Source organism: Simochromis diagramma, unplaced genomic scaffold, assembly GCF_900408965.1.
Source record: "Simochromis diagramma unplaced genomic scaffold, fSimDia1.1 OVJJ01000271.1, whole genome shotgun sequence".
Lineage (NCBI taxonomy): Eukaryota > Metazoa > Chordata > Actinopteri > Cichliformes > Cichlidae > Simochromis > Simochromis diagramma.
In genome coordinates this window covers 1,572,959-1,583,262 of record NW_024386909.1, presented here as the reverse complement: position 1 = coordinate 1,583,262, position 10,304 = coordinate 1,572,959, and the positions used below count along the sequence as shown (strand labels likewise).

General features: G+C 38.3%; 1 protein-coding gene across 1 annotated transcript; it reads right to left on the bottom strand.

The window, feature by feature from the left end:
* Positions 1 to 6,001: 6,001 nt before the first annotated feature.
* On the bottom strand, positions 6,002 to 9,841 carry LOC120736199 (myelin-associated glycoprotein-like). The gene is made up of 7 exons (XM_040036180.1): positions 9,594 to 9,841; positions 9,397 to 9,472; positions 8,780 to 9,166; positions 8,157 to 8,462; positions 7,814 to 8,074; positions 6,878 to 6,968; positions 6,002 to 6,721 (listed from the first exon to the last, which is right to left on the bottom strand). Exons 2-7 carry the CDS (start codon positions 9,467 to 9,469, stop codon positions 6,652 to 6,654), a joined length of 1,188 nt encoding a protein of 395 aa, XP_039892114.1. The 5' UTR covers positions 9,470 to 9,472; positions 9,594 to 9,841; the 3' UTR covers positions 6,002 to 6,651.
* Between the last annotated feature and the right edge of the window lie 463 nt (positions 9,842 to 10,304).

Here is a 10,304-nt window from a genome sequence, read left to right as displayed (position 1 = left end):
TGAGTACAGGCACACAAATTTCTGTGACAAACCTTTGCAATTTCCTTTCTTCCACACATGATGTCATCTAAATATGATCTCTAGTGATTTACTCAGCCTTTTATGCCCATATATGAACACACGAATCAAACTCAGAGCTCTCTGAAGAGAAGAAAACCACTGAAGTGTAAATTTCATACCATATCAGTCATCAGATACATCATATACTAACCAGTTACATCTTTATTAAAGTCTAAACGACATTAATGTCTAATGTCCAAACAGGATTTAAAGCAGTTTTTCTAACTAACATTAACATAGTAATACCTGCAGCAGGAGCAGGGTTTGTTTTCTTTAGAGAAAGGATCACTCCCAAATAGAGACAACTGGAAATATGTGGAGGGAATATAAAATGCCAGGGGTGTGTGATGCTTTGTATTAATAAAGACATTTACTTCATAAATAAAACTAAAAACCTAAAAATTACAGAAGTGCAGGAAAAAGTTTCTCTCACAATTTCCTATATAGGGTTAGACCCCTGTTAAATCTTCAGATACTTCAGATTCACAGCTCCATCTCTGCTCTTCTGTAGTACAAAGTCTGGTCATCTGTTCATGACCTCAAGCTGAAGCACACAGGTTTTGCAGTAGGGCAATTATCAAAAATAAACCATCAAGTCTGCCTCTGAATGGCTTAAAAGAAATGAAATAAAGAGCTTTTTAAGGACTTGTTTAAGACTAAACTCAGTGACACTGACATGGTGTGGCATGACCTTAAACAGACAGTTCATGCTCAAAAACTCTCCAATGTGACTGAATTGGAACAATTCTGCAAAGATGAGTGGGCCAAAATTCCTCCAAAGCTTCATAAAAGACAACTGCTAAAAAGACATTGCTAGTTAGCACAAATGCTTGATTGCAGTTGTCGCTGCTAATTGTGGCCCAACCAGCTAATATATTTAGGAAGATTTTCACACAGGTAGGTTTGAAATTCTTTTTTCCCTTAATAATAAACACCTTCATTTAGAAACTGCATTTTGTGTTTACTTGTGTTATCTCTGTCTAATATTTACATTTGTTTAGTGATCTGAAACATTTAAGTGCGACAAACATACAAAAAATTGGATATGAGGAAGGAGGGAAACACTTTTTCACAGCGTTTTATACACCGCTCAAAAACATTAAAGGAAGATTGAAAACATATCAGAGGTTAATGGGGGGAAATATCAAACTGATATGGGTTAGTTATGTGCAATACAAAGCAAAATTCAAGGTGGTATCAACGATAGTGATCTGATTCTGATATTTTGTACATACATTTAATGTGTTATTACTGTATTTTAAATTATAGCTCCATAATTATTAGAGGACATCAGACTACTTGTTCTTATTGTTTAATTATGAAGAATTATAATATAGAAATAAAGAACCTGAAGCTTTCTGTTAATTGGTGTCATTATATCTTGTTATTTAAAATGTATATACTTGCCTGGACATTTAAAAAAAAAAATCAACATTCACCCTTTCCCTCATTCACAGCAGTGCTGTGCCACACTACAAATTTTGGTAAATTTTGATCCAATACCAAGTAAATACAGGGCCAGTATTTAGGCAGCTAATTGAGGGAGAGTAGTGTGCCATTACTTAGGAGATGAATTCTCAATTTGCAAATTCTGAATACAGTTTAATCACCACTATATCACAATTGTTATTTTCTACAATAATTAGCTAACACAACAAAACACACCTTTCAGGTTTTAATGTGTTTTGAAACTGGGTTTTTTTCTGTCTCTATAGCACACAAAAAGGTTCCGCATTTTTCATAGTGCATGTTTGAGGTTTATTTTTTGCAAAGAAATGATTAACACAGTTCAGCAGGCTACATACTGACCTTGAAGGATAGAAGCAACATATCGATCCAGTGGTGCTAGTATCGATCCAATACCAATACTAGTGTTGGTATCGATAATATTGATATTTGGATCGATCCACTCACCTCTAATATCGGCCAAGTACTGTGTTAGAGACAAAGGAAGCCACATTGTTTGATGGAAGTTAACATTTCCAGCCTACACAGGGATTAATTCAAAGAAGCCCCACAAATCAAAATAGAAAAAATGATGCAGCAGGATATTTTTGCTCAAACTTCATTGCAGCCACTCAAAATGGTACTCAGTAGTTTGTATATGGCGCCCGTATGCTTGTTCTCATGCCTGGCAATTTGGGGTATGGTCTTAATGAGACAGTGGATGGTGTCCTGGATCCCAGATCTGGACCAGGTCATTACTGAGCTCCTACATAGTCTGGTTATGTCAGATGGACTGATACATAATGTCGCAGAGGTGTTCCCTTGGATTTAGATCAGGTGAGCGTGGGGGCAAGTAATTGCCTACATATCTTTGCCACATGGCATTCTCGTGCACCAGGAGAAACCGATGACCCACTGCACCAGTGTAGAGTCTGACAATGAGTCCACGGAATTCTTCCCGATACGTAATGGAAGTCAGGTTACTGTTGCCTGGCCTGTTTAATCTGTAGCTCTGTAGCTCAGTTGTCACCAAGTAAATGTAAAGTTTCACTGGCACAGACCTGCAACAGAAACGTTTCAAGAAGCACACGTGTCAATTAAAAGTATGGCAATATTAAGCTCATGCAGACCCCACTTTTTAAATAAAAGGACTGATAACAAAACAGCAGCAGTGATGATGTTGTAATCATTTAATGTGGACCTGAAGTCTGTCGGCCAACACAGCGAGCTTGTGTTAATTGAAAGAAAACATTTTTTAAGTGTACGAAAGAAAACACAGCGCTGTTTATGAAAGTACTGTTAAACCTTTTACTTGGACAAAGCTAGCGAGAGTCCTTCATCAAACCATTTGATCAACAAATGTGAAGAAAAGCAAACTTTGTAGCTGCTCCATCCAGAGCTCTTCAAACTGAAAACTCTGCAGTAAAGCTACAGATGTTACATTAAAATATGAAGATGAACTGTTAATCTTATTATTAACTGTAGTTTACTTTGAAGTCTGAACTTTCAACACAAGCTGAAATAGAGACTCAGCGTGGTTGCAGCTTGTTGCTATGTCAGCTTAATTGCATGTCAGTCATGTGATTTGGAGATGCGGCACACAGAGTGTTAATAACACTCACCTTCATTCCGCTTTCAAAGTGTTAATGCTATCTTATCTTAATAAACAACACTTTCAAATGCAAAACTAGAATGGCACTAGGAGTGGCAAGAGATCATTTCAGGGTGGCGCATGCCACCCCATGCCACCTCTCTAGATCCGCCCCTGTGCCGGTCCAGTGTGTGAGGCCAGCCAGGGCAAAGTCTACCTCTGCACCAGTACCCACCTTGCAGGTGGGAGCGACTGGTGCTCAGCAGGTGCCTGCACCCGTTCCTGCTCCCTGGAGGAAAGCAGCCAAGCAGGAGAGATCGGGGGGCGCAAGGGAGCTGCTCAGCCGGCGCCGGAGGTCAGGGTCGTATCATATCATTTACACTTATCTGCTACAATGTTTAAATTGGTAGCTTGCTGACGGCTGACAGCATCCGTCCCAAATCACAGTCATACCTGGAGCAGGCAGGGGTGAATCTAAAGGGGGGCATGGGGTGTACTAGACCATATTTATTTCAAGTCTTTTAGAATATCGTCTGCCTCTCTTGCCTCATATTCCTGGAATTCATGTTGTCTCAAGTCTCGGTTTTTCTCAGGTTCAGGTGTCTCACAGTGGAAATTTGTGTTTGTTTTATGGTTTGTATTGTCTTGATCTTAGTGTGTATTGGTGCGTACAGTACTGATTTTGTTTGCATGGTTTTACCCTGATATTTATATTCCATGTTTCAGTGTTGTTGCATGATATCCTTTTAATCCACTGTGGACTGGGCGGACAATAGCAGGCGCCTGTTGAACTGTGGGCGGACCTGTTGCCTGATCTTGGGGTGCGACGGGTCATTCGCAGACGGACCGGCCACCGTAACACGGCAACCCAGTCCATTCCTGCAAGAGGGGTGACAGTGGGAGATGACGCATGTAATCGACAGCAGGGCAGAGGTGCACCTATGCTTGCATAGGTATGTGAGAATCGCTTTCCCCACTTTTGTGCACCCAGTGCAGCTTTGTCAGGGGAGGGTCGCAGCGGCCATGCCGACTACGTAGCTGGCCAATGTCTGTCTGTTTCAAGGCGGTACTACGAGGGAGGCTCCGTTTACAGTAATCAAGCTTAAATTTTGGAGTGCAGCTGGGCTGTGCTGCAACGCGCCCTTCAGGCAGAGACAGGGCCGAGATAGGAGGTTCCTCCATGGATTTCTGGCTTGCGTGGTCTCTATTTAAGAAGAGGAATTCCTTCCCCCGGTTTTAAATATAAGGAACATTCACCCGAGCGTGGCTGGACAGTAGTATCGGGGGGGGATTGTTAGTTTATGTGAAACATTGTATTGTATTATTTCTTGAATAGTGCGTATTTATTGCTGTCGGCAGGGGTTTTAGCATGCAGAGAACGTTTTTATTGCATAAGCATCTTTTAAAATTGTGTTTGTTAAGTCCATTTTTTCTTCCTTCTCTGGAATAAATGGTCTGTTTAAGACCTGTTTAGTCTCTGTGCCCTGAGCTCTGATTCACTTGCTCCCCTCCTCCTTGCATACGAAAGAACTTTCTGGTGGGAAATTTAGACCTACCAGCTTTTGTGGCTACACATGCCATGTCTAGCTGCAGCTTCACTAGTTCAGGTTATAGTTTATTTGTCGCCATTGCCTTTTTTTGTTTCTACATTTTTTTAACAGCCAGAATAAAAGGCTCGCTTTTTATTAAACTTCATTACTCTCCCTCTTCTTTTCTGCTTTTGGGTCCGCTCCTCAAACACACCGGCCACCCAGGACATAACAAACACATTATCTAAACTTAGCAGGTAGCTAGCATCCAACACAAATAACTTGACAAAATGTCTTTTTTTTTTATTGGTCAGAGTTCTGGCCTCAATAAAAGAGTGGCTACTTATCATTGATATGTAAAACAGTTTTGAAACTGGGTTTTTGGAGACCTGTGATGTAAATTTTTCTGTCTCTAAAGCACGCAAAAATGGCCCCCCCCCCAACGACCCATGTGAAAATAATAAGCAATAGCTTTAAATGACAATAAAGTGTTTAGTAGCCCTGTATTTCGCATTGTTCAAATTTACATTAAGAGAATCTACGATGAATGTTTCAATAAATCTGTTTCAACAAACAAGTGTTATTTTCTTTTCCTTTCTCCAGTCAACAGATTCAGTGTAAATGTGTTGGTATAACTTTAATGTGGTAATATGCTTTTGTTTGTATGATTTGGCACCCTCTTGTGGCCACAGTTGGCACTTGGGAAGTTGTTATGCCCAGCTAGTTTGCTACAAGTGCTCAGTGGAGGTGAAACCTTTGCCCACGCATGCCTGTAAGTTTCCGTTACGTATCATAATCTTACCTATTTAAATTGAGATGCATGTGTAATGTGAGTATACTGAGTAACTGTTTCAGCTGTGTGGTCATTACTCATTTGTATAGCTACTTGTGTGCTAGCAACTGTATATTAGCATGTGCTTGTTAACTTGTTATGATCAATAATGCTAGTTAACTGAAGGTGATGTTTATGTTTAATTTAGGCAACCTTAAGATTTATGTTTTTGCTGGTTGTCATGAAAACTAAGTTTCAGTTAGTACATTATGTATGTTCAGTGAATGAGAAGGTAATTATCTGTTTTGTGTTTATTTAGTTTTACAAAAAGAAAAGAGAAAGGAGAGTAATGAAAATGGATAAAGGATACCATGTATAAGAAGCCTCAGTAACATGGCCTGTAAACTGGAGATGCAGATCGAAGTAAAGAAGAATATCAGTTCAAAGCATTCTCTTCTTCTCATTCTGTTCACTGTCTGTCAAACTGGATAAGCTAAATCACGCCCACATCTAGTGAGGACAGAACAGTAAATGTGTCTTTGTAAAGAATCTCTATCTGCACTGAACTTTCATACTGTAAATGACTGAAATGCCAACTTGGAATAAAGAGGAGAATGAGTAACATATTTGTTAGGAAGTTCGCAGATTGTCTGTCACAAAACTCATCACTTAAATCAATCAAAATATTAAATAATTTTATAAATACATTGACTTTAACCTGTTCCTCATTTGTGTAAATAAAGTTTTTATATTTTATAGGAACACAATCATTTATGACAGTTGATTCAACAGAAACTGTATCAGTTATAAAGTACATTTTATCTAGAACCACCAACGTGACACAACAAACCACTGAATGGGCACATGCATGTAATTATGGAACAAATAATATCTTAAAAAATGAACGCACACAAAGAATCAGTACACAGAATCACTGACCACATGATTAAGAAATGTTGTTGTAAAAGCTGATAGAAACTTTGTTTGTTTTATCAGTTCTTCACCAGTGAAGTAAATCAGCCACAAACAGACACTTTATCATTCATGATATCATATCATATACACAGTAACACCACAATAAGTACAGTGTCGTTGTTGTGCAGCAACACCACGCTATGATGTTAGTTAACTTAAACAGTAGGTTTCACAAATATTAACATTACTTTGAATCCTATACAGATGTTTCAGTCAGCATGCAGATGTTCACATGACTGATGTCCAAGATTTTTGTCCTCCTGTTGCACTAGTTTGGACTATGATGCAGCTTGATTCATGTAGATGGTTTCTGTCTCTGGTTTGTTGAACTGTCTTGATCTAAACCAGCTGAAGAAAAAAACAAATTGAAATGAAACTAGTTTTTGGTTCATTTCTGTAGTTATGAATAATAAAAATCTACTTAATCCACTCAAAATAGAAGTGAAATTAACCCTGTAGCCTGTAAATAGTTATAAATGACTATCATAGAAGCAGCTGACTCACCACTCAAATAAGACCAGTGTGCTCACAAGCAGTATGATTCCCACAGTCTTCACTACAATGCAGACACCGAACAGTTTTCCTGACTGTTCATCTGCAAGGCAACGAGATTTTAGAGCAACAAAAAGATGAAATAAAAGAAAATTGAACATTTCACATTAAACACAGCCCCCTGAGGGGACGCGACTATGATGCTTTCTATGTGGCTTTGTCCTGTTTTCTCTTCCCTTTCTTAGATAAATCTAACTTGGAGCTAACCCCAGTCGTCATTTTTGCATCAGACATATTAGTCTTGAGTCTTAATTCTTCAGCTTATTGTAGAGTAGTGTTACTAGAAAACTTAATATTATCACCTTCTGTTATTTTGTGACCATTTTTTTTTATATGTGCATTTCTTCTTTTCATGATGAAAGTGGCTGTGCTGTGTTTTTTTCAGCTAATTTAGGATAAAGTTAATGTTTCTTTTATAGGCTTTTTACCGTCCTTATGAATATAAATGTAATATAATAAATATAATAAATAATAAAAAATTTAAAATATGTTTAGAAAATGTCTGTATTTTTCTTGTCTCTTTTTTTAGCACTTTATGTAAGACAATTACTTTCTGACATCAATTTACAGTTTAACGTTGAAATATTGATGCAAAATGCATTTGATTACCACTTGAAGTTATATATGGTGGTGGTCAGAGGGCCCGGTGGTGCCAGTGTTCGGCAGCCTCGCCTCTGTCAGTGCGCCCCAGGGTGGCTGTGGCTGCAATGTAGCTTGCCATCACCAGTGTTTGAATGGGTGGATGACTGGATGTGTAAAGCGCTTTGGGGTCCTTAGGGACTAGTAAAGCGCCATACAAATACAGGCCATTTACCATTAATGTTTGTTTTCGTGGACAAGAAAAAGGAAAATATGTGAATACAACACATCAGTAGCTTCGGCCTTTACCTGTAACAGACACACGAATCTCTGCTGATGTCTGATTACCCAGATCATTAGTGGCCACACAGTAATAAACTCCTCCATCTGTTACATTGAAGCTGTAAATCTCTCCTTCAGATACTTTCACAGCTCCATCTCTGCTCTTCTTGAACCAGGTGAAGCTGCTGACTGGAGGTTTGGCTCTGCTGGAGCAGGTCAGGTTCACCCAGCTGCCTGCTGACACCAAAGCTGATGGACTGATGGATGCGGAGGTGTCTTTAGGAGCATCTGAGAAAAAGAAAGAAAATGATATCTCATAAATTATGATTAGTTGGCAGGATTAAAAAAAAAACAACTCTGATTGTCTTACATGAAACACTGAGAGTCTCTTCTGTCTCTGCTGTCTTGGTGTCTTTTCCTTGGTTCACAGGATATCTGGCAGAGCAGCTGATCTTCTTTCCATCATGTGTGTCTGACAGAGTGATGTTCTGCTGGATTTTAGTTGTAAAGCTTCCATCTGTGTTTTCCTCTATTTTGTTGTGAGAGTCTTGTTGGAGATTCCAGGTGAGTTGAGGAGGGGAGTGTGGACAGGGAGTGAGAGCTGAGCAGGTTATAGTGACAGACTCCTTCTCCTTCAGATCACCTGGGATTGTAATATTGGGCCTCCAAGGAGAATCTGTGGTTTCACATGAAACATAGTTTGTACACTGATAATACAGGAAAGACAGAATTTCCAAAAATAATAAATAAATTAATTAATTAATTTTCCATTCAAAAATCATGAAACTGAAAGGACTCAGCATATACTTTTTTAACTCTCAAAGAGCCAAAGAAGAACAAAACTATTTCTCCAAACATTAACATAATGGTAGTGTTTAACAATAGAAAATAGAGAGAGAGAATATTTGAATAGGTATATTTATGTGACATCTGACCTGTTAATAATACAATTAGACTTTTCATTGGTTAATACTAATATCAAAAGTCTCTTACCTTTAATTGTTATTTGAACAGGTTCACAAACAGCTGTTGATCTGAACGGCCAGTTCATAATTCTGAAGTAGTATGTGTTTATATAATTTGTGGTTAAATTGGAAAACAGAGTGGTGCAGCTTTTCTCCTTCAGGTTTCCTGTAATATTCATTGGATAGATGTTAACTGTCCTACTGCTGTTGAAAATCACGTTTTCTGGATGAGCTTTAATGTTGTTATCATCTTTAATCCAAACTCCAAAAACTGATCTTGTGCTGTCAAACTTTTCTGGTCCAGTTTCACTAAATTCACATGGGATTTGTAAACAAGATCCACTCAGAGCTTCCATCTCTGTTGGTGCAGTGATGAACAGGTTTGTAGAATCCTGAGAACAAGCAGCCAAAGAGTCTGGGAATCCAGAGAGCAAAATTAAAATGTGCAAATCTAAATGAAGAGAAAATTCATATTTACAAATCTGACTTTAAGTGTCATGGGTTTGCTTTTTTTCTCCTGTTCTGTCCACACCTTCGGTACAAAATGTTTCACTTAACTTACAAATATAAAATGTGTGACTTTGTAAAGTTTCTCTATCTGCACTGATCTGTCAGACTGTAAATGACTGAAATGAGACGGCTCACTTGGAATAAAGAGGAGACTCAGTAACATGATGTCTGTCATGATGTTCACAGACTGGACTGTCACAAAACTCATCACCTGTATAAAGAAAATACATAATTACACAAATAAAATATCAAACTAGAAATTATCTTTTATAAGGTGTTTGGTTTTTTTTGTAATAAACACAGTTAGTAAAATGTAAAAACGAATGTCTTACCTAATGATCAGACTGCTACAGACGAGAGACGACAAAGTAAAAGTGGTTTCAGCAGAAACAGAGCGAGTGAAACACTTCTCTGTTTAGATGTTGTCATGTCAAAGCAAACAGGCCTGTGATGCTTTTAGTTTTCTGTCTTTCTTTATTCAGTCAGTCTTTTTATGTTCCCATCAGGCACACTCCTGTCACTTCAGAAACTGCCACTCCTACCTGCCTGCTTCTACATTCACCTGTGCTGACTCTTCCCTCACACGATAACCTGTTCCTCATTTCCATCAGTTGTCTTCTTAACTGACTTTTTCCTATCACTTTATTCCTGATCTTCATTATTTGTGACTATTGGCTGCTTTGACTTTTTGACCTTGCATTTTTCCCTTAAATAAAGACTTTTAAAATATTATATCTCACTCCTGAGACATGCTGTTGGCTCACAATCATTCTGTAACATAAATGTATTTTTTTTAACAACTGTTTTTGTAGACAAACGTGTTATCACACAGTATCACGACTTGTATTACCCAAGACTAGCACTGCTTATTTCAAACTTCTGTTGTCTGTGCATTCAAAGCAGTGTTGGGAAATTTTTCATGTGTGTTTCCCACACTCACTGAAATAATAGCTTAGGTTCCAATTTAATCATTTGAGCCCCCAAACCCCTTTTTTGATATGTTTCTTTTCAGTTTGCTGGCTGGATTTACACAGTGCTTTTCT